Source organism: Carcharhinus amblyrhynchos, chromosome 5 (genome assembly GCF_965287045.1).
Source record: "Carcharhinus amblyrhynchos chromosome 5, sCarAmb.v2.hapA, whole genome shotgun sequence".
Classification (NCBI taxonomy): domain Eukaryota; kingdom Metazoa; phylum Chordata; class Chondrichthyes; order Carcharhiniformes; family Carcharhinidae; genus Carcharhinus; species Carcharhinus amblyrhynchos.
The window spans coordinates 95095838-95118683 of NC_137328.1; the positions used below are offsets into that span (position 1 = coordinate 95095838).

The following is a 22846-nucleotide window of genomic DNA, read 5'->3' on the forward strand; positions in this document are numbered from 1 at the left end:
ATGAAGTGGAACTGGGTATCAAGGGACAGTACGAGGATGTGAATAGGAGGGGTTGGGGCTGGTTAGCTTAGTTAGCTAGCATGTGCTTCAAAATAACTTCAAAAATGCTGAGTTCAAACCTGCTCCTGACAAGTCAGACCTGGGGCCTGATTTCTAGCCCTGCCCGAAGTAAAAATCAGTGACCCTCAAATAATTCAGGATGCAAGCTGACGGAGATGAAAGGTGGCCTTCGATGCTTGGGGGACACAATAGGCATGTTGCAGGAGCAGGAACAGAAGTGATTCTCTGGTTCCCATTAGATAGATAACAATGAAATCTGGTGAGAGCAGTCCAAACTAGCTGGACCACAGAGGAGAGGCATTGGAACAGGCTGGTTTGTTCAACCATGTAAAATGCTGCAGATAGGCTGGCAAGATGCTCTTTAAGATACATTTCTTTGACTTAGCTTTTGGTTATCCGCCCTGATGTCTCCCTAACCTGGATTGGTATCAAATTGTTTGATAATGCCACTGCAAAATGACCTGGGATGCTGTGCAGTACTACGTTAAGTATTGTATAAAACTGTTATATCTCATTATTCATTACGTGAGTAATGTCTCATCATTCTAAACTATTTGTGGGACAGGAGGATGGCAAAAAGGAGAACTCTTTCTGCTGTTGTATTCAGCCTGTAATAAAAGGGTTTAAATACTAGGGAATCCAAAATACTAGAAGGGAAAACAAAAAGACCATATATGTACATCCTACATTTAACAGAGCTGTGAAATAATTTTTTGGGAAAACCCTGGGTACGTGAGATCAATCAAAATTGTGTTGAGCTTTTTAAGGATAAAGTCATGAGACCCAAGAGCTCTGCCCTTTTTTTTAAAACAGAAAATTACTTCTTTCTCACCATATCCTTCATAAGAACATAAGAAATAGGAGGAGTAGGCCATTTAGCCCTTCAAGCCTGCCCCGCCATTCAACAAGATCATGAGTGATCTGAAGTGGATCGGTTACACTTTCCCGCTTTCTCCCCATAATCCTTAATTCCCTTGTCTATCAGAAATCTATCTACCTGTGACTTAAATATATTCAGCAAGGTAGCCTCCACCACTTCAATGGGCAGAGAATTCCAGAGATTCACCACCCTTTGAGTGAAGAAATTCCTCCTCAACTCTGATCTAAACTGCACCCCCCCCCCACCTTATTTTGAGGCTGTGCCCTCTAGTTCTGCTATTCTTTCTAAGCGGGAAGAATCTCTCTACCTCTACCCTATCTAGCCCCTTCATTATCTTGTAAGTCGCTATAAGATCCCATCCCTCTTCAATCCCATCCCTCTCCACAAATCTAATTGGGAGTCAAGCCCACTTCAAATTTCTGCTTCAGTAGAGTTCCTTTATAACTTATCTCAAGTATTACTTGCCCCTAATTTTTCACCCAGTGCTATTCTGCACAGTTTACTTGAATGAACAGTAGGTACATGGGAGCACTACTACATGGAAATTCCCCCTCAAATCACTCACCATTCTGAGTTGGAACTGTATTGTCAATCCTTCACTGTCATTGGGTCAAAATCCTGGAACTCCCTCCCTAATAGCACTATGGCTGTACCTACACCACAGGGACTGCAGGGATTCAATAACTCACCACCACAATCTGAAGGACAACGAGGGATGAGAAATAAATGCTGGCCTCGCCAGCAATGCCCTTACTTCACAAACTAATTTTTAAAAACTTAAAGGACAAACTTTGATTTGTACTCTGTCCATTTGTTAACAAAAATTGCATTATTTACCATAGAAACATTTTTTTCTTATTTTATTATTTGCTTATTATTTTACTATTTTTGCTATTATTGCATTGTTACAAGGATTTATCCACTTTTAAACCTAGATTGTACAGGTATACATAAATGTGCTTTTCACCCCTTTATAGCTCACAGCTCATCCCTTAGGAACAGTAAATTTTACTCAATTTTTAGAACAAGTCATAACACTAAAAATGTTCAGGATGTCAAAACATTGCATTTAGGTTGAGGAGCACGAATAGTTACCAAGCCAGAGTTTTCAACCAAGCTAAGAATGAGGCTCAAAAAACATTATAATCACTACAACTGAAGTGCTATGCTTTCATTCAAAATGGATTACAGGTATTTAAAACTTGAAAAATTGAACAACTTATCAAACCTAATCTTCATAGTTATGCACATTACAAGCAGTCATAATCTTAAAAAAGTGAACTTTACCATTACTGAGCAACCACCTGCTAGTACTCATCCCATCAGAAGCTGTTCGTTTATGGAATGAATTATAGAGGCTGCTGTATTTTGTCCAATGGGAAAACGTAAACCCATTCTTTTCATCCACTTTTACACTCCGACTAGAAATAGAGTCATCAACATCTGCTCCTTGTCTTGATCTTGTGGTCTCAGCAACCGATCCACGTTTCTGTTCATAAATTCCGCCAGGTTTTCTGCAGAGGCCATCACCCAAATCTCCACTTGACATATCATCCTCCTCTTGCACGTGTACCTCAGTTCCATGTCTCTCAGACATGAGGAGCTGTGCTGGTCCAGCTGCCCAATTATCTGCAGAAAGAAAACTAGCTGATGGAGAAAACAAGCATATTTTAAAATAAAGCAAAAGATAAGTTATTTGGTATTATGTTGAGCTGACAAATCGTGTTTTAAAAGAAATTAACTCCAGAGTACTAGTTTTATCTTCTGAGGTATATTCTAATATCAGCTATTGCAGGTACTTGAAGTTTTAACAAATGGAATTGTAAAGAGATTTCATCTGCTCTCTATATTTCACTTACAAATCTTTCAACCCATTTAATTTTACAGGTTTAGGGTGGCTATGGAAAAGGACAACGAACAATTCAGAGTAAGAATAATTAACCGGAAGAAAGGAACTGCAGTGGAATATGCCTGTGTCCTCAGCCCCTTACTATACTCCTTATATACTTATGACCGTGTGGCGAAATTCCACTTTTGCATTCATAGTAACCATCATAAGAACATAAGAAATAGGAGCAGGAGTAGGCCATCTGGCCCTTTGAGCCTGCCCCGCCATTCAATAAGATCATGGCTGATCTGTCATGGCTCAGTTCCACATTCCCACCCTCTCCCCATAACCCTTAATCCCCTCTCTTATCAAAAACCCATCAACCTATAGATTTTTAGGGCAGAGCATTCAAGTTTCACTGCATCCCAATTTTTAACTTTGCTTCTATTTTCAGAGCAGAGATAGTGAAAAAAAACAGCCCTCATTACTGCACTACCCAACCATTTTGAGTTATCCCCTCACTCCTGAAGACACTGACTGTCTCCACGAAGGGAATTCCAACAGGTAGCAGTCCTACCTGCAGGTACCTCACCCAAATGATCATTATTATTGAAACTGACAGCGAACATGCTCTGTGACTATGACACATTTCAAAATGATGTTTGAACTTCCAGGCTTACCCAGTAAGCACAAGTCAACAAATCAGGCATTCCAGCTACAGGTAAGCCAACACATTTAAACATTGAAATTACTGCCAATATGGAATATCATTCTAACATATTTGATCACTGACATTTGCATCAGCAACAAGCTGATTTGGCCCATAGGAAAATCCAGACCTATTACATTTCAAATATGCCCTTTTGATCTACCATGCCCATGCACACAGGGAGTCAAGACCAAATACAACACTCAGGAAAAACAGGGTTATGGAATGGGGTAGGTAATTGGACTGAGGAAGGGGAGCAGGAAGAGAAGGGCAACCAAGTCAAGTTCCATCCATGCCCCAGCTTTCAGATTAATTGATTTAATGTGAACACCCAATAAAAGGAGGTGAACAAGTTAATTCCATAAAGACTAATACAAGACCACGAGGTTAATGGAAATAAACTATTGGAACTGTTTATTAATAATCGATCTTCTAGTAGTCAGCACAAGACTGGCTAAGCAAGCTCCACTCAGGGTGGTGATTGAATCTATTCTCTTAAAGGGGCATGCTACAACATGCATAACAGTGCTCTGCTGTTTTTGTTGAGTATCAACTCCATCTTTTACAGGGTGGATGTTTTCCCATTCAAAAGCCACCCATTTTCCTGTGATTACTTGTCAAGTTTGCCATTTATCTTGTCAGGGTTGGCAAACTGTATGATCTGTAAATTAGCACATCAAAATTTATTCCACTAAGGACAATCCAAGGAGAACAGCAATCTACCTAACACCAACTATAATGGGTTCTTATCGCATTGAAGACACCTGTCTGCTTTTGAAGAGTGTTTTATCAGCAATTAGTAGCTTCTCAGACAGGTTAGAACTGTTAATGTTGAATCCTATCACAATGACACACTTCAGCTGTACATCAGAACAGCTGTTACTAATTGGGGAGATGTACAGGCATTTTTCTTAAATACACACAAGGACTGGTTTCTGCCTGTGTCAGGGGAAGGAAAAGAAAGCCTGTGCTCTTTGGGTTTTGAGAATAAATCTATGCTAAGCAAAGACGAGCTTCAGATTCCTCCTTTACTTGGTGAATTATAACAAGATCAAGGACTTGTTCCACAATTATCACTCACTAAAAGAAGTGGATTATATTAAGTCTGCAACAGAACATCATCTGTCAACTACTGATAGCTGTGCAATGGGGGCTAGATGGGGCGATTTCACCATTAAAACCAAGGTGATGTTAAGGGGTTTTCACCCAGTATCATCTGCTAGGCATTAAAGCCCTGAAATAGACCCATTCAATAAAGTAATATAAAAAATCCTTGTGCTTATGCCTTTAACTAGGGAGTCTCTAATAATTCAATAAAGCCATTCTTATGCTATAATTTTACTTAATTAATTCTACTAATTCCCAATGTAATATTTTTCATCAGTCAACATCTTAATAAACCGTAAAACCTAATAACACCAAATAATAAAGCACAACCCAGGTGAGCTGTGAAATGGAGAAATATCTTTAATGAATATATTACTGATAGAAAATTCAACCAGCGTTAATAAAATGAAAACAACTCTTACTTCCTTAGAACTCAACTAAATTCCAAATTTGTTTGGTGTTACAAATTTGTTGAAACAATATCAGTGCTCTCCTAGCATCCAGGATTCAAAAGGATTGTCAACATCAGAGCCCATATTCAAGTTTCAATCATTTGGAAACAGAACATTCTGCATCTATAGCCCAATAAAGGCACGTTAACCTTCTTTTGCGTATGATGTAATACATTAGTAAAACTTGTTTACATGTGATCCATTGCTAACAGAAGACATCTAAACTTATGTAAAACTTAGAATTCAACAGACAAACAAAAAGAATGGCAGCCTTCAATTAGCAGCATCACAGGAACAGAAAAAAATCAAGTATTGTGAAAACCCTCCAAGGGGAAAGGCAATAAAATTAGTTGTGGTATTACAAATAGGAACAAAAAAAACACGATCTAAAGTACTCCATAAGCTTGAGATTGTTCAATTTACTGTCATGGTCTCACTCAAATCAAGTCCCATTCCCCATGTTTGTTGACCTACATTGACTCCCACTCAACGATGCCATGATTTGAAAACTCTCATCATTGTTTGCAAGTCCTTCCCTTCCTTTCAATGTAATTTTCTCTAGTCCCACAACCTTCTGAGATAACCGGTCTCTAAGCATCCTCTACTTAGCACTTAGCAATGTCTAGGCTCTAAGTTCTGGACTTAATAAGAACATAAGAAATAGGAGCAGGAGTAGGCCATCCAGCCCTTCGAGCCTGCCCCGCCATTCAATAAAATCATGGCTGATCTGTCGCTGCTCAGTTCCCTAAGTTTTTCCACCTTTCTTCCTGCCTTTAATTAATCCTTAAAAGCTACCTCTTTGACCAAGTTTTTGGCCATCTGCCCAAATGTTACCATATGCAGCTCACAGTCAAAACATTATGCTTTGTAACATTTCTGTGAAGCACTTGGAACATTAAAAGATGCCACTAAAGTTAATAGCATCATTGTAAAGGAGGGATACAAAAGATAAGCTCATTAAATCTTAGGCAGAAATGATTGTGATATAATTAACAAAATGGTCTATTTATTTCCATGAGTGAATAATCAATAGAAAAGCACAAAAACTTTTGAGAAAGTTTTTCAGATAGAAAGAAATTATAGAAGAAAGCTAATTTTCACACACTGGGGATAAAGTTTGAGTGAAAATAAATTTAAAAACATTTCTGAAGTAGAGCTTTCTCCACTTGTTAACTAAACTGCTTCACTTTTTTTTGCAATATCTAAAACAGTAACCACTGCAAAGTTGAGTTGTTTAATCTAGATTTCGAACAAGAAATGATTAGCATCTTGATGAATAAAGATGAACAAAGCCTTTAGTTCATCAAGGGGCAAAAGAATCATAGGTGATTTCAATGTTTTAAGAATCCAGTGGCAGACTGTAGAAAACTGAAAATGTGAATTACTGTAGAATAAAGAGCTGCACCTAGGCATGTTATAACTTAGCCTGGGCTTTCTGATCAGTCAATATTAGTTTAATGATCCTATCCCATTGGCAGTGCATAATCACACACATATTATAAAGCACAAAAGTTGTATTTTTTCCTGTCTTTAACATAGTAAACCAACTCAAATGCTACACAGGCACACAATCAGAAAAAAATGACACTCAAAGAAGTAGCTATTAGCACAGGAAAAAAAGGTTTGGTCAAAGAGGCAGAAGGGGCCGTGAGGAGAGATTTTGCAAGGTAATTTCAGAGTTTAGAATCAAGGCATTTGAAGGCACTGCTACCAAGTCAGGTTTGCACAGTAGGAATGTTGGATGAACATGAAGCTCTTGTCAGAGTTTTAGGGTTAGACAAGGTTACAGAGAGATACAAAGGAGCAAGAAGGCTATCACGAAATTTGGGCACCAAATCGAAAATTTTAAATTGGAGATTAACGTGGATCAACAGCCAGTCAACACTGACTAGATTGATTTCTCAGACATACATGTTAAATTTACATCCCACATTCCTAATAATCTGGTGAATTTACACCACTGATCTACAGGCAGTGAGTGGGGTTGTTTGGGTCAATCTCAATGTCAGATGCAGAAGCAGCAGCACACATCAGAAAACCTGCTCTACAACTCCCGAAAACTAGTGCCTTTTTTTACCAGGACAAGAAACCAAATGTCCATCTTCATAACAGCCTGCAGGCGGAAGGAAGCAGCATGTTGGTCCTGAATGGATGTTATAGTAATTATAGGGCGCCGCCCACCGAGCGGAGCCTCACTTAGAGACCGGCTCACACAGAAAGAAAGCCTCCCTTCAGCCCGCTCTTACCGACCCCGATCAGCCGATTCCCACTTGCCGGATCCGGGTGGAAACTTACTGCCTCTTTGCCCGGAAAACAAATGGCGGAAATCCAGACTCACGTGACCCGGCCTTGACGTCACCTCCCTCCAGGTAAGAGCTCAGCTCACAGAGCCTGAGCAAACTTGTGCAACTCCACCAGGTGCTGCAGTCACCACACCACTTGCAGTACACCCTGCAAACCAAAAATATTCATTTCCGCCCACAGGAAATGTGGAATCACATTGTTCCTGGAACAATTGAAAAAAAGCGAACCCTACGCCTTGCCTAAACTTCGAATTACTTGAGAAACTTCATCGGGCTGAACGGCAATCTTATACGGTAAGTTACAAACCAGAATTGGTTAATTTATAATTCGTCCAAACGTTCCTCTCAGTTGATTTAAAAACAGTTTGTGAAGCAGAAACTAAACAAAACAGCACTGTACCTGATCAGGGAGTCATGTCCGATACTTTTTTTAATTGGAGAAGTTTTATTAAAAACAGAGAAAGTAAGATGGATATGCCATGTGTTTTGAGTACTATTTTGATTTTAACTTTAAAAACAAACTATCAAGAGGACAACAATTAGTGTAGCTATAAATAAGTGAAATTAAAATGTATTCAGTTTAATTGAATCGTCACATCTCTTTTGGGCATATACCAAGTTGCATTTCACATTGGTGCAGATGTACGTAAGCTTTTCTGTCCAAATACATTCGTGTTAAATTACTGCTGCCTTTCTCCTTCCAGATGGGAGTGTGTGTGTATGTGTACCACTCCCATCAATCTACAACTCCCATTAATGCTACTTCACATTTGTCCATAAACTATTGCAATGGTGAGTGGGAAATCAGCACTGAAAGAAGTTAGTTTTGCCCCTCCTCCATATTATTCAGTGCTATATTGCAACTCATGCCATTAGTTTAAGGACTAATTTTTTTTTTAAATTACATTTCAATAGCACTTTATGATCTCAGGATGCCCCAAAGCATTCCACAACCAAATGAAGTAATTTTAAAGTTTAGTTACTGTCGTGAAGTTGAAAAACAGCAACAAAGCAAGCTCCCACAATCAACTAAATAATCTGTTTCAGTGTTGTTGATAGAAAGATAAATATTGGCTAGGAAACCAATGCACTGTTCTTCTTCAAAATAGTACATTGGCATCTTTTACACACATACAGAAAGCAAAGAGAACCTCAGTTTAATGTCTTATCTGATTAAAAAGTCACTTCTAACAGTACAGCATTGCTCTGGGGTTGTTGACCTACATTTTGCACTCAAGTCTCATGTGGGTCTTGAACTCTTCTGAGGTGAGTATGTTCTCAATCTAATCACAGCTGACACTATCATGTTCATTTAGCTAATGCAAGGAAATTCAAAATCATATGCAACCCTGGGCCTATAACGTAGCTAGGACTCAATTACCCATTCTAAATCATTCTTTCAAATAACTTTATTTACAACAGCCAACTGGTAGTATAGAACTTGAATATTGCCAAAAATGGAGAAATGTAGCCAAAGCTTTCAGTCTTGCACTCATCAGGACAAATGTAAGACTACCAGTTGCCATAGAGAAAACAACAAGAAGCTGTAAACCCACCCCCCTGCCCAAATGATATAAATTGTTGTAATAGTTTGAAATTTGGTATTCTTGCCTTTGTTTTGATGAATGCAAGACAAAAAGGTGCAGCAATACATCTCGCTTTGCAGCAATTTTACCCAAATTTTTCTCAAAATAAAATCTAATTCATTCGAACTATGTATTTTTTTAGACACTTATTCAATTTATAAATTAATACTTTCACACCCTTCAGCATATTCATACATTTAATGCAAGGGAAAATATTTACAACGAGCATCACTGAATTTTGTTTGTAAATATTTGGCAAATCTTTAAACAGCCTGAAAGTTGTGTGTTATTTACTGCTTAAAATGCCAGTGATATTTCACAAATATTACCAAGTCAGCTGAATGAAAATCAGCCAGCTCCTTAGATTACAGTTGGCATTTGTACATAAGTCTGTTTTCTTGGCACAAGCCCATCCATCATAGCCAACATTTAATTGTTATCTTTCATCCACTGTTCAATCCACTGTATAATTTGTTCCAAATTCCTTTCCAAGTCCTCGGGCGTGTTGCTGGGTAACTGATGCACAATCTCCTCTCGATATGACTCCATGGCTTCTTCATATATAGTCTGAAAAATCTCACACTGTATGTTGTCCTGAAGCTTCTTTCCAGTGTAACTCCTGAATAACGATGAAAATAAAATGTCAATTGTCATTTCAAAGTTTCTTCAGCACTGAAAGCAGTTAGCAACATCAAGGAAATGGGAAGAAAACCTGACACCTTTTCAAAAACCTATAGAATGGTGCATTTATTTTGGTTCAACAATGCAAGATAAAAGAACAGTTTGCACTAAGATCCATAATGAGTTATGTATCACAGAATGCCTATTAATTTTGTTCAAAAGTAAATACAAGAGTAACGTTGATCTTGCATTGGTAAAGATGAGACCAAATATTCTGGAGCATGTGGACTGAGAAGGGAAAGGTAAATCGCCAAGTTCAATTTTGAACTTGTAGTCATTCAAGCCTGGCAACTTTGTATGCAATTTATTTGTTCTTGACTGGGTCAGAGGGAAAGGAAGATCAGTAGAAATATTAATCTACTATATTAGGTGAATTTGAGTTGACCAAGGTGGAAGAGTATGACTGCTGAATGTGGAGATATAGAAGCTTGAACTATTCTGCCTTCCAAGCTTAAGTATAATTGTGAGTCAACCACAGCACATGGATTGTAGCGTTTCAAGAAGGCAGCTCACCACCACCTTCTCAAAAGCCAATTAGGAATGGGTAATAAATGCTGGCCATCCAGCAAAACCCATGTCCCATGAATAAATTAAAAAAATAGTTACTCCATTTCAGATTATTATGATCCCAGATTTGGTCTCCAGTTTGTACTGGATTAGCCAATTTCAGATAGAGGAGGAGAAGTGCTACAATTGACATCAATGTTCCTGGGACAGGAAAGGGAAACAGCAGGAGCAGCAGAACATCTTGCATTTATACAGCACCTTTAACACAGTAAAACATTCCATGGCACTTAAAGAATTTTAGTGAACAAAATTTAACAGATTCACAGAGATATTAGGATTGGTGATCTGAAGTTTAGACAAATGGTTAGGTTTTAAGGAACATCTTAAAAGGAAGAAAATTAAAAGAGAAAGGAGGTATAGAAAAGGAATTCCATATTTAGAGCCTGGCAGTTGAGAGCATAGCTGCCAAATAGCAGTGTGAAAATTGGATGCTCAAAAGTGCAGAACTGGGGGAGCGCATGTATTCAGGGGTTGTAGGGGAAGAGGACATTAAAAAGATTTGGAGGGGTTAGGCTATTAGAAGGATTTGAAACGTTAATGAGAATTTAAAATTGAGGAGTTACTTAAATGAGAGCCAGTGTAGGTCAGTGAGAATGGGGTGATGATCAACAAGTTTAGATAATCTCCAGTTCATGGGGGAATAGAATATGGGAACCAACTAAGAATGCACTGAAACTGTAAAGTTAAAGTATCAAAGATGGGGCGTAAAGTTTTAGCAGCAGATTGCCTGACTCAGGTTCTGTCTCAGGTTATGTTACAGGAGGTGGAAATCAGCAGTCCTGGAGATGGATGTGACCAGAAATTCTTCTTGGGGTCAAATATGGCAGCAATGTCGTCAGATAGAGGGATGGAGCCATTGACTAGGGAATGGTGTGTGGTAGGGCCTGAAAACACAGACTTCAGCCTTCCCAATATTTACATGGAGGAAATTTCTGTTCATCCAGAACTGGATATCAAGTCGTCAAACATTTGAGAGACTGTGGAGGGATGCAGAGGTGCAGCTAGAGTTGTCAGCATACATGTGGAAACTGATGATGGGTTTTCCGAGGATGTCTCCGTGAGGCAGCGTACAGATGAAAAATAGGAGGTGGTCCAGGATAGATCCTTTGGGAGTGGTATAAGGGAAGGAAGAGAAACGATTGCAAGTGATTCTTTGGCTACAATGAATAGAACCTGTTAAGAGCAGTTGCACCCAGCTGGATGAAAGGGGAGAGGTGATGGAGGAGGATGGTTCAATGAACTGAATATCAATGAAAAGGAGAGGGAGTGTGAGGGAGATCCCTTCTCTTGACTGCTATCCACAACATCTTCTACAAACCGTCTGAATGGAAATTGGGTTAAAAACAAGATTAGGTTTAACTGAAATTTACCATACAGTTCAAAAGGCCTGCCAACATTCAGAGCAAAAGCTCATAGTGTCACTCAAATGTGACCAGCCCCCTCTTTAAAAAAAAGAGTTGATTCAATTGCTGAGTCAGTAGGATGATTTTTTTGGAGGTGGGGGAGAAATGGACATAATGTATACAGCATAAATGTGCACTAAGAATATTTTGGGTGTACTGAATTTTAATTGAACAAAAACATCAAGACAAATATTTTGATACCTGTTTTCCAATCGGTCATATAAAATTGAATTATCCGTACGAAGAACAAACACAATATGGAACCAGCGCTCAGGAAAGAAGTCGCAGCCATGGTAATCAACAATTATCCCACCTTCACTCATCTTATCATCAAGTTCATCAACCACCTGCATAACAGATTGCTCTATTAGGAGTTAAATTTATGTGAACATACCATAATAGATATCATGCAAGCATGCACACACTGTCAAACATTTTTGTTCTGAAAATAAAAAATGCGCTCATCAGGACATTTGGAAGAACATCAAAAGGTAAAGGGAATAACAATTTATATTTCATGAGAAGAGAGTACTGATTGGTTAGCAAGTGAATTCCAGTTAATAGATTGGCAGTTAACTGTTACAGCCTGCCCACAGCTTCAACCCAAACCACCAACATTGGGCACTAGACTATAGGCCACCAACATGTGGGAAGAATGCAGAGGAAACAATATGCACGAAAATTGCAAAGTGGTGCAAAAATTATAGCGTGGTTATAATGGAGGACTTTATCTGAAATATAGACTGAGCTAGCAATAGCTTCTAGGTTCAGGAACATGTTCTGCAGCAATACATATCCAGTTTGTGAAAGGGTGCACTGTTAGACCTAGTTCTTGGAAATGAGGTGGACCAAGAAGATAAAGTATCAGTAGGAGAACATTTAGGAAACAGTGATCATTGTACTATCAGATTTAAATTGACTGTGGGGGAAAAAAACGAAGAACAATCCAGAACAAGAATAATTAACTGGGGAAATGCCAACTTCAATCGAGCAATCTCGACCGAACAAATTGGAATTAAAGACTGGCAGGAAAAATAGTAGCTGAACAATGGGCTACTTTCAAAGTAGTGATTTTTCAGACACAGTCATGTATATTCTCTCTAAAGGTAGGGAAAGCATATCCAGAGCTCCTTGGGTGAGAAAAGAAATAAAAAGTCTGCTGATGACATCATGTAGAAAATACAATTGAGAAGGCTCAGAAAAGAGGTGAAAAAGCAAATAGAAGCAGCATGAAGAGAACATACAAGATCAGCAGCTAACTGAAAAGGGAAATACAACATAGGGTGGGAGCATATCGTCTAGCCCCAGTACACAGGTCATACCATTAATTTAAAAGTTGAATTCACTCATCAAAATGGCCAACCATTTACTTTCTCCACTGCTACCCAGAATAAGAGACACTTTAACCAGGCTTATTTCAATAAAATTATAAAACAAAACTTATTTAGCAGACTACAAGAGCTGGTTAACACACACTTGTACTCAAAGAATAATTTCCATCAGTCCTTAGAAATTCCCCTAGCACATGTGCACACATACGGCACAAAGGACTTGTGTTCTGTCATTCCTGATAAGTGGCAATAGTTTCCCTCATCAGCCCACTGGCTTCCACATTCAAAGGATACCATTTCTACCAACTCCACCATGAAACACATCTTCCCCAATCAGCATTCTGCAGGGGCCACTCCTTCTGTAACACTTTGATCCACTCCTCCATCATCCCCAATCCCTCATCCCCTTACCATGTAATCACAGAAGATGCAACACCTCCCCCTTTACCTCCTTCCTCCTCACTGTCCAAAGCTCTAAACACTCCTTTCAGGTGAAGGAGCATTTAGTTTGCACATCCTTCAATTTGTTCTGCCATATTTGCAGTTCCCAATGTGGTCTCCTTTATACCGGGGAGACTAAACGCAGACTGGGTGATCACCTTTCTGAATACCTTTGGTTAGCCCCAATCCTCCTTTTGCTTGCCATTTCAACTCACCATCACAAATCAGAGAAACAACACATCATCTTCCAATTCAACACATTATAGCCTTCTGACTCAACACTGAGTTCAACAATGTTAGACTGTGAACTTTCTTCTCCATCCTGACATTTATTAATGCAAAAGAAATGTTGCCCCAAGCCCTCCATCCTCACAAGGACATCTATCACTTGTTCTCAAGTTTTGTTTTTATTGAGCACTGACCATTATAAACCTTCTGGTTTGTGTTGGGTTGCACTGGAACATTGCAGCAGGCCAAGGAAGGACATGAGAGCAAGATGGTTCCAGGACATAGGCAGGAAAACAGTTCTAAATTATTCATTTGGAGAGCTCGTGCTGATGATGGGCCGAATGGCCTCTTTCTGCACAGTAATAATTTTTATGTCTACTCCTGTTACTGTTGAGCAGTTTAAGCCTATAATTTAGAATTTAGAAGTATGAAAGAGATCTAATTGATGTATACAAGATGGTGAAGGGAATTAACACAGCAGACGTAGAGAGGATGTTTCCTCTTATAGAGCAATCTAGAACAAGAAGTCATGGTTTTAGGATAAGGGATGACAGATTTAAAACAGAGATGAGGAGAAATTACTTCTCCCAAAGGGTCGTGAATCAATGGAATTCATTACCCCAGGTTACCAGGACATTGAATAAATTTGAAGAGATAGACAGCTTTTTTATTAATAATGGGTTGAAGGCTTATGGCGAATAGACAGGAATGTGGAGTTCAGGCTGAGACAAAAGCAGCCATGACCATATTGAATAGCAGAGCAAGCTTGAGGGGCTGAATTGCCTAATTCTGCTCCTAGTTCTTACGGTTTGTGATATTTGGTAGAGGAAGACAAGAAAGAAAATTACAAAAACCAAGGGCAGGCCATTTAGCCATCCAGCCATAACATTCAGTCTGATCTGTGATCTAACCACATATTCCTGCTGTAGAAGTGTTTCCTAAATTCACTCCCAAAAGGCCTGGATCAAATATTTTAGCGATTTCCCAACCAGCAGAAATAGATTCCCTCTATATACCCTGCCACAGGAACATCGGCCCTTCAGTCTGCTTCATCATTCACTAAGATCATGGCTATCAGTTCTCTTTAATACCTTGAAACCTTCAAGTCGCCCCAAAATCTTTAAAATTCCAGGGAATACATCCCTAGTTTGTGTACTCTTACTCTCTTGGAATCCAATTCTCATTCTATCAAATCAATTCTGTGCTCCCTCAGAGGTCAGTATGTCTTTCCCAAGATGTGATGCTCAGAGCTGAAGCTAGAACTACAGGTGTGAGAGGCAGTCATGAAAATATGTTCAATATTAATGTGAGACTCACTGAAAAATATCAATTTTGGGACAGTGAAGTTTATTTCTCCCCATTCGAAGTATGTACAAGTAAGCTAAAATGATTGGAAATTTGTCCAACTGACTTGCTTTTTTTTTTCATTACTCTAAGCAGTTTGATCAGAATCCAAAACTTCAAGGAGGGTGTATAAAGTTTGCAGTAAGCATTAAACTAATTAATTGTTAACCAAAAAACAGACATGAAAAAATTAAGTTGCAATTCATTTTGCATTTTGTATTGCAAAACTCACCCGGTCTTCATCCAGAATGGGACACAAGTATTCTTCATCATAACCTTCATACAGATTACCTTTACAAGAAAATTAGAAATACGACAGTTTACTTTCTGAACAGCAACATCAACTCTGAGAGAAACTATGTAATAATTAATTACATCAATACACATCTTGCAAAGTAGTGCAAGTAAAACATACAACTGCTGAACATAATATAAAAATCATGGAAAAATGTTAATAATAACACTGAGCAATGGTTATTGCTTTTCGTTGTCTTGCTATCTAAAAGCAAAACGTCCATCCATTTACTTGAACACAATGTACTTGGATACGCCTTAGTTAAAGAAATCAAATCAGATAAACTGATAGAGAAGTGCAAGAATTGTGATCAAAACAGGGACAGTTATTTACAATATTGTTCAAAGCAAATATTTTTCATCACCTTCAGTAACATTCAGCACCTAGAATTGCAGATTTCTTGTCCTAACTCTTAAGTATTTTGAAAATATATAAATGTTTCACTTGTAGCAAGAATTAGGCCAAGAATAATTTGCCTGACTGCAGAAAATACTTTCTGTAACTCGTGAAAATTCAGTTCTGGGTTAACACCTTGCTTGAAGTCAAGAAGCTACTCAATTTATGATACGTCATTTTCCATGTCACAAGCCTCATTTGTGGACAGTCAAGATATTAAAAGGTAAAACAAAGACTATCAGTAAATATTGAGTAGTAATAATAATCCAATGCTCAAGAATTACCAATCTTTTTCAGGAACATATTGATTTTTAAAATTGCCTGCAATCAAATTTTTAGCAGCCAAGTTAAATTTGAATATAAACTGGTTAGATTAGATTATAACTCATCCCGTTCCAGCAATTTCCAGATTAACAATTTTAAATACACTTTTCATTCATGTTCACCTTCTTTTGCCAGTTCTCCCACATTAACGTATGTCAATCCAGTTCTTCCAGCTAACTCTTTACCAAGGGTAGTCTTCCCAACACCTGGAGTACCTGGCAGAATAGTAAATGTATTGTTAAAACAGCAACATGGTAGTTCAGCAATAGTCAGCATAATCTGGGTTAACTCTTAAGAAATGTGACTCTCAATATTTATGCAACTACGATGTTCACTTACATCTGTTGGACAAAACATTAGGTTACAAAACAAAGCCATTGAAGACAGTTATTTGCACTTATTTTATTTACATTTCATAACCCTCTATGTTTGATGTTCTTGTTCTCAGTCCTGACTCTCACGCCAGTTCTTCACCACCATTATACTCCCCCAAATCAAACAGGTGCAGACATCAGTGTGACCGATTACACAAACTGAATCAACGATTCAAAAACAGATCAGGCAGCACCACATCAAGTACTGTCGGACCTCAAACCTCAAGTTCATTCTGAAGAGCAAAAATAATCATGAGTTTTCTCCACTTGTTAGCATCGCCTTAAACTTCTTTCCCCTTCATAGCAATACGTATGAGGAACTCCCAAATTATTTTGTCCACTTGTTCAGCTGCCTTTGCTGCTTTGCCTCCATTCACTGACCCATCAAGTCAAACCTTCATCCTTTGTACCTTAGCCTCAAAAAAAAGCGTCTGTCAACTTTTAATCCTATGTCCTCTCCAATCTCAGCTTGCCCATGAGACAAAACCTCTGCTCCTTTGACGTCATTCCCAGTCAACTGCTGACCCACCCAAATTCCCTTATTGATCAATCATGGTTCCCTCTTAGGTACTCTCATCACACTTCTCCTTAAAAAAACCTCCATCCTCAGCTCCTCTGTCCTTGTAAACTATTTCCCCATCTCCACAATCATTTGCCTGTCCAAAGTCCTTCAAGGTGCTGCCACCTCTGAATCACATTTCTATTCTACCACAAGTTTGTCAAAATCAGGAATGCCATCTGCAGGGCACATTATTCCTTCTCATCCTTCTTCAAGTGCAGTTATTGATGCTGTCAACCAAACCATCCAGAATCATATTTGGTTTCACTCTTAACTATCAGATTGTAATCAGAGAATTGTCAGCAATGGCTTGTCTTTCCAACCCATTACCATGAAGTACAATGATTTACCTTTCTGTTCTTTCTCATCCACATACTGTTCTTAACAGTAGGGTGGCATGGTGGCACATTGGTTAGCACTGCTGCCTCACAGCACCAGGGACCTAGGTTCAATTCCAGCCTTGGGTGAGTGTCCATTTGCACATTTTCCATGTCTGCATGGGTTTCCTCCAGGTGCTCCGGTTTCCTCCCACAGTCCAAAAATGTGTGGGTAGGGCTGAATGGCCATGCTATATTGTTCCTTAATGTCAGGGAGATTAATAGGGTAAAATGGTGTCAGACATATTCACACATATGCTGACAATGTCTTGCTTGAACTCTTCACTGCATCTCTGACAGATTCTATTGCCTGTATTTTAAGGCTGCTTGCCCAACCTCCAACTCTAAATGCCACAATTCTTTCCAATTAACGGCAAAATCATTGTCTTCCACTACCACCACAAACTCAATAGCCAGGGAGAGGGATGGAATCAGTAGCTTAGGCCCAGTATCAGAGTGAACAAGTTTATTTGCAATTCCACATCCTACTCGACTGTAAGCTGATCTTCCTACACCATATCTTCTCTATCACTTCCATGGCATTGCCTGCCCCCACTTTAGTCCTTTTGCTGGCAGACTCCTCTGCTCTGCCCATAATGATATCTCGGCCTTTGTAATCCCCAAACTTGGATTTCCTTGCCAGCTTCCAATTTTCCACCATAGATAACACTTCAGAATTTGTCACCCTTTCCTATACTTTTGGTCCAACATCTATTTTCTTTGCAAGTCAGCTAAAGGGAGCAGATTTAAAACAAAAAGGAGAAAATACTTCACTCAAAGGGTCATGAATCTGTGAAACCCTCGACTCCAAAGTACAGTGGATGCCAGAACACACAACAAATTTAAGGAGATTGATAGGTTTTTAATTAGTAGCGGGATGAAGGGTTATGAGTAGGAGCCAGAAGGTGGACATGGGGCTGAGATGAAATCAGCCATGATTGTATTGAAGGTGGAGGAGGCTGGAGAGGCTGAGTTGCCTAATTCCTAGCTATTATGTTCATATGAAGCGCCTTGAAATAGTTTTCTAAAAAAAAGTCTTGAATTTACAAAGTGCCTTCCACAGCCACCAGACATCCCAAAATGCTCTACAGCCAATGAAATACTTGTTAAAGGGAACTCACTGCTGCAATGCAGGAAACCCGGCAGCAAATTTGCGCACAGCAAACTCTCCCAAATAAAAAAACCATGACGTTCTTCAAGTATTAATTGAGAGATAAATATTGGCATAAGCTTTTAAAGTTTATTTATTAGTGTCACAAGTAGGCTTACATTAACACTGCAATGAAGTTACTGTGAAAATCCCCTTGTCTCCACACTCTGCCTGTTCGGGTACACTGAGGAAGAATTTAGCATAGCCAACGCACCTAATCAGCACGTCTTTTGGACTATGGGTGGAAACACACAGAGATACAGGGAGAATGTGCACACTCCACACATAGAGACACAAGCCAGGAATCAAACCTGGGTTCCTGATGCTGTGAGGCAGCAGTGCTAACCACTGTTCCACCAAGCCGCCTCCTGACACCAGGATAATACACCGGCTCTTCTTTGATATAGTACCACAAAATCTTTTCTTTGATTTGATTTATTACTGTCACATGTACTAGCACACAGTGAAAAGTATTGTTTTTTGCATGGTATACAAATCACACTGTTCATAGAGAAGGAAATGACAGAGTGCAGAATGTAGTGTTAGTTATAGCTAGGGTGTAGAGGAAGGTCAACTTAATGCAAGGTAGGTCCATTCAAAACTATGATGGCAACCTTGGTTCAAAACTTCTTCCACAGGGGAGCACCCCAATAATGCCATACTCTTTCAGTACTGCACTAGGTGGCATAGTGGTTAGCACTGCTGCTTCACAGCACCAGGGACTCGGGTTTGATTCCAGTTTGGGTCACTGTCCATGTGGAGTTTGTACATTCTCCCTGTGACTGCGTGGGTTTTCTCTGATTTCCTCTCATAGTCTGCAAGACGAGATAGTTAGGTACATTGGCCATGCTAAATTCTCCCTCAGTGTATCCGAACAGCATCAAAGTGTGATGACTGGAGGATTTTCACAATAACTTCATTGCACTGTTAATGTAAGCCTACGTGTGACAGTAATAAATAAACTTTAAACCTTGATTTTGGAGCTGTATTTTGTGCTCAATTTCTGGAGTAAGACTTAAATCCAAAACCTTCTAACTCAGGTGAGAATCCTACCAATTGAATCATAACTGATATTTAAAATACACTAAAATTTCAAGTTGTTGCCTTGTGTAATTTCAGCAGACTCATAAGAACATAAGAAATAGGAGCAAGAGTAGGCCATCTGGCCCTTCGAGCCCGCCCCGCCATTCAATAAGATCATGGCTGATCTGTCGTGGCTCAGTTCCACATTCCCACCCTCTCCCCATAACCCCTAATCCCCTCTATTATCAAAAACCCATCAACCCGCTTCTTATAAATATTTAGCGAGGTAGCCTCCACCACTTCAACGAGCAGAGAATTCCAGAGATTCACCACCCTTTGAGTGAAGAAGTTCTTCCTCAACTCCGTTCTAAACCGCCCCCCCCTTTATTTTGAGGCTGTGCCCCCTAGTCCTACTGTCCTTTCTGAGCAGGAAGAGTCTCTCCACCTCTATCCTATCCATCCCATTCATCATCTTATACGTCTCAATGAGATCTCCCCTCATTCTTCTAAACTCTAACGAGTACAAGCCTAGTTTATTCAGCCTCTCCTCATAGCTCAACCCCCTCAACTCCGGCATCAGCCTAGTAAACCTCCTCTGCACTCCCTCCAAGGCCAAAATATCCTTGCGTAAGTACGGCGCCCAAAACTGCACACAGTACTCCAGCTGCGGCCTCACCAATGCCCTATATAGCCTCAGCAAGACCTCCCTACTTTTATATTCAATCCCCCTTGCTATGAAGGCCAGCATCCCATTCGCCTTCCTGACCACCTGCTGCACCTGCAAGCTGGGTTTTTGCGACTCATGCACAAGGACCCCGAGGTCCCTCTGCACCGTCGCCTGCTGCAGTTTTTCTCCACGTAAGTAATAATCCTTCCTACCATTATTCCTACCAAAGTGAACCACCTCGCACTTGCCAACATTAAATTCCATTTGCCAGTTCCTGGCCCATTCACCCAGCCTATCTAGATCCTTCTGCAGACTCTCCACACCCTCCGCACAATTTGCCTTCCCACCAATCTTGGTGTCATCGGCACAAGGGGCTCAAGACTCAAGGGGCTGAATGGCTCCTCATTCATATGTTTGTGCACAAAGACAAATTGTGCAGTCTCCAAGAAATGACAGACAAATGGCTTCAACAGAGTCTGTTCAAGACACAAATGTCAACACACCAATGACATTAAATTTGGAGGGACAGTCAAGACAAGATAACAAAAAAAATTACAGTATGACATGTAACTCTCAAATTAGTTTCAACACAGGTAAGTGTGAGCTATTACATTTTGTGAAGAAAATGAGTCAAAAGATTACTTGAAAAATTACAATTGTAATAAAGCAGAGGAGCAAAAGCATCTGGGTGTACAAATACACAAATCACCAAAAGCTCCAATGCAGGCCAATAGATCATAACAAAAACAAATCAAACACAGGGGTTTAGTTCTGAAGGGATAGAATTTAGAATTGAACTGTTATGCTAAACTTGTCTCAAATCTTGATTATAAACCACATTTTTAGTAGTATGTACAGTTCTGGTCAACATATTTTAAACAAGATATGGAGATACTGCAGACATTGCTAAACAGATTTAAAAGTTTGAACTTCTAAGTTCTACTCATGAGGAAAGGTTGAACAGTCCGGGCCTCTTTCCCTTTGTTTGATAAAGGAAGGCTGAGTGGGTGACCTAATAGAGTCATAGAGGTTTACAGCATGTAAACAGTCCATGCCAACTTTTTTTTTAAAACCCCTAAGTTAATCCCAATTGCCCACATTTGGCCCATATCCCTCTATACTCACCGTACCCATGTAACTATCTAAATGCTTTTTAAAAGACAAAATTGTACCCACCTCTAGTACTACTTCTGGCAGCTTGTTCCAGACACTCACCACCCTCTGTGTGAAAAAATTGCCCCTCTGGACACTTTTGTATCTCTCCCCTCTCACATTAAATCTATGCCCTCTAGTTTGATACTCCCATATCTTTGGGAGTATCTAGCTGATCTATGCCCCTCAATTTCCATTAATACATTAATCATGCTTTTGGTATCAATATGGTTGCATGCACTTCTTGAGCTTATAAAGTTCTATCTTGAATAGAGGTGCACAGTTGCAGATGTGAGTTGAGGTGGTGCAGACCTGACCTCTCAGTAAGCTGCTCAGTAAAGGTTCACAATTCTTTAATTTGCACATTTTCCAGAATGGGGCTTGAAAGAACCAGATTCAATCACAAATCTCCAAAGGCAGTTCAACATTAATTTGTAAAGGAAATGATTTATTTTAGTTTTGGGACACAGACATTGCTGGCTAGACAGCATTTATTGCCCATCCCTAGTTGCCCTCAGGAAGGTGGTGGTGAGCTGCCTTCTTGAATTGCTGCAGTCCACATGCTGTCTATTAATTCACAATACCATTAGGGAAGGAATTCCAATAAGATCACCCCTTAGCCTCCTACGTGCCAGAAGAAAAAAAAAACAGTATAACCAGCCTCTCCTTATAACTCAATCCATCAAGTCCTGGTAGCATCCTAGTAAACCTTCTCTGCACTCTTTCTAGTTTAAGAATATCCTTTCTTGAATAGGGTGACCAGAATTGCACACAGTATTCTAAGTGTGGCCATACCAATATCTTGTACAACTTTAACAAGACGTCCCAACTCCTGTATTCAACATTCTGACCAATGAAACCAAGCATGCTGAATGCCTTCTTCACCACTGTCCGCCTGTGACTCCACTTCCAAGGAGCTATGAACATGTACACCTAGATCTCTTTGTTCTGTAACTCTCCCCAACGCCCTACCATTAACTGAGTAAGTCCTGCTCTGATTCAATCTATCAAAATGCATTTGTCTAAATTAAACCCCATCTGCCATTCGTCAGCCCACTGGGCCAATTGATCAAGATCCCGTTGCAATTGGAGATAACTTTTTTCACTGTCCACTGTGCCACCAATCTTAGTGTCATCTGCAAACTTACTAACCATGTCTTCTGTACTCTCATCCAAATCATTAATATAAATGACAAATAACGGTGGACCCAGCACTGATCCATGAGGTTCCCGATACCTCCTATTTACAATTCTAGTCCTGTGTTCCAATATCTCTGGTATGATCGAGTTTGTTGGTGGGGAGTTACATGCCTCACCGGGGAGTTCAGGCTCCTACCTGTCAGCAGAATATTCGGCCGCTTCTCCATCTTTCCCTTCGTCCGCGTGCCCAGGGGGTCCCGGGTCCTTCCTGAAGCCGCGGCCTTCCCCCATCGCGTCACGGCTCGTCCTTCCCGCACCACCCGAAAACGATCAAACGAAATTAATTACCGACGGATTGGACCCCGTCCGGCTTGTGATTGATCGGGACGGAAAAACGGCGACTCGTCAGCCCGTGGATCCAACACAGAGGCACCGCAGGCCACCCTGAGAGACAGCTAAGTGAGCCTGC

At 39.8% G+C, this 22846-nt stretch overlaps 2 protein-coding genes across 6 annotated transcripts in view; both read right to left on the reverse strand.

Moving 5' to 3' along the window:
- Positions 1 to 7788, reverse strand: part of ccdc125 (coiled-coil domain containing 125) — a 35283-nt gene extending 27495 nt beyond the window's left edge. The window contains exons 1-2 of one of the 5 annotated variants that reach the window (XM_080189217.1): positions 7287 to 7788; positions 2228 to 2587 (exon numbers count right to left, since the gene is read on the reverse strand). In XM_080189217.1, coding sequence (XP_080045343.1) covers positions 2228 to 2537 — 310 coding nt within the window. In that variant the 5' untranslated portion in view covers positions 2538 to 2587; positions 7287 to 7788. The other 4 variants (XM_080189215.1, XM_080189214.1, XM_080189218.1 and 1 more) reach the window with 4 other exon arrangements.
- A 945-nt stretch (positions 7789 to 8733) lies between these two features.
- On the reverse strand, positions 8734 to 22633 carry ak6 (adenylate kinase 6). The gene is made up of 5 exons (XM_080189220.1): positions 22574 to 22633; positions 16058 to 16150; positions 15153 to 15211; positions 11778 to 11923; positions 8734 to 9544 (listed from the first exon to the last, which is right to left on the reverse strand). Exons 1-5 carry the CDS (start codon positions 22602 to 22604, stop codon positions 9355 to 9357), a joined length of 519 nt encoding a protein of 172 aa, XP_080045346.1. The 5' UTR covers positions 22605 to 22633; the 3' UTR covers positions 8734 to 9354.
- Positions 22634 to 22846: the final 213 nt, after the last annotated feature.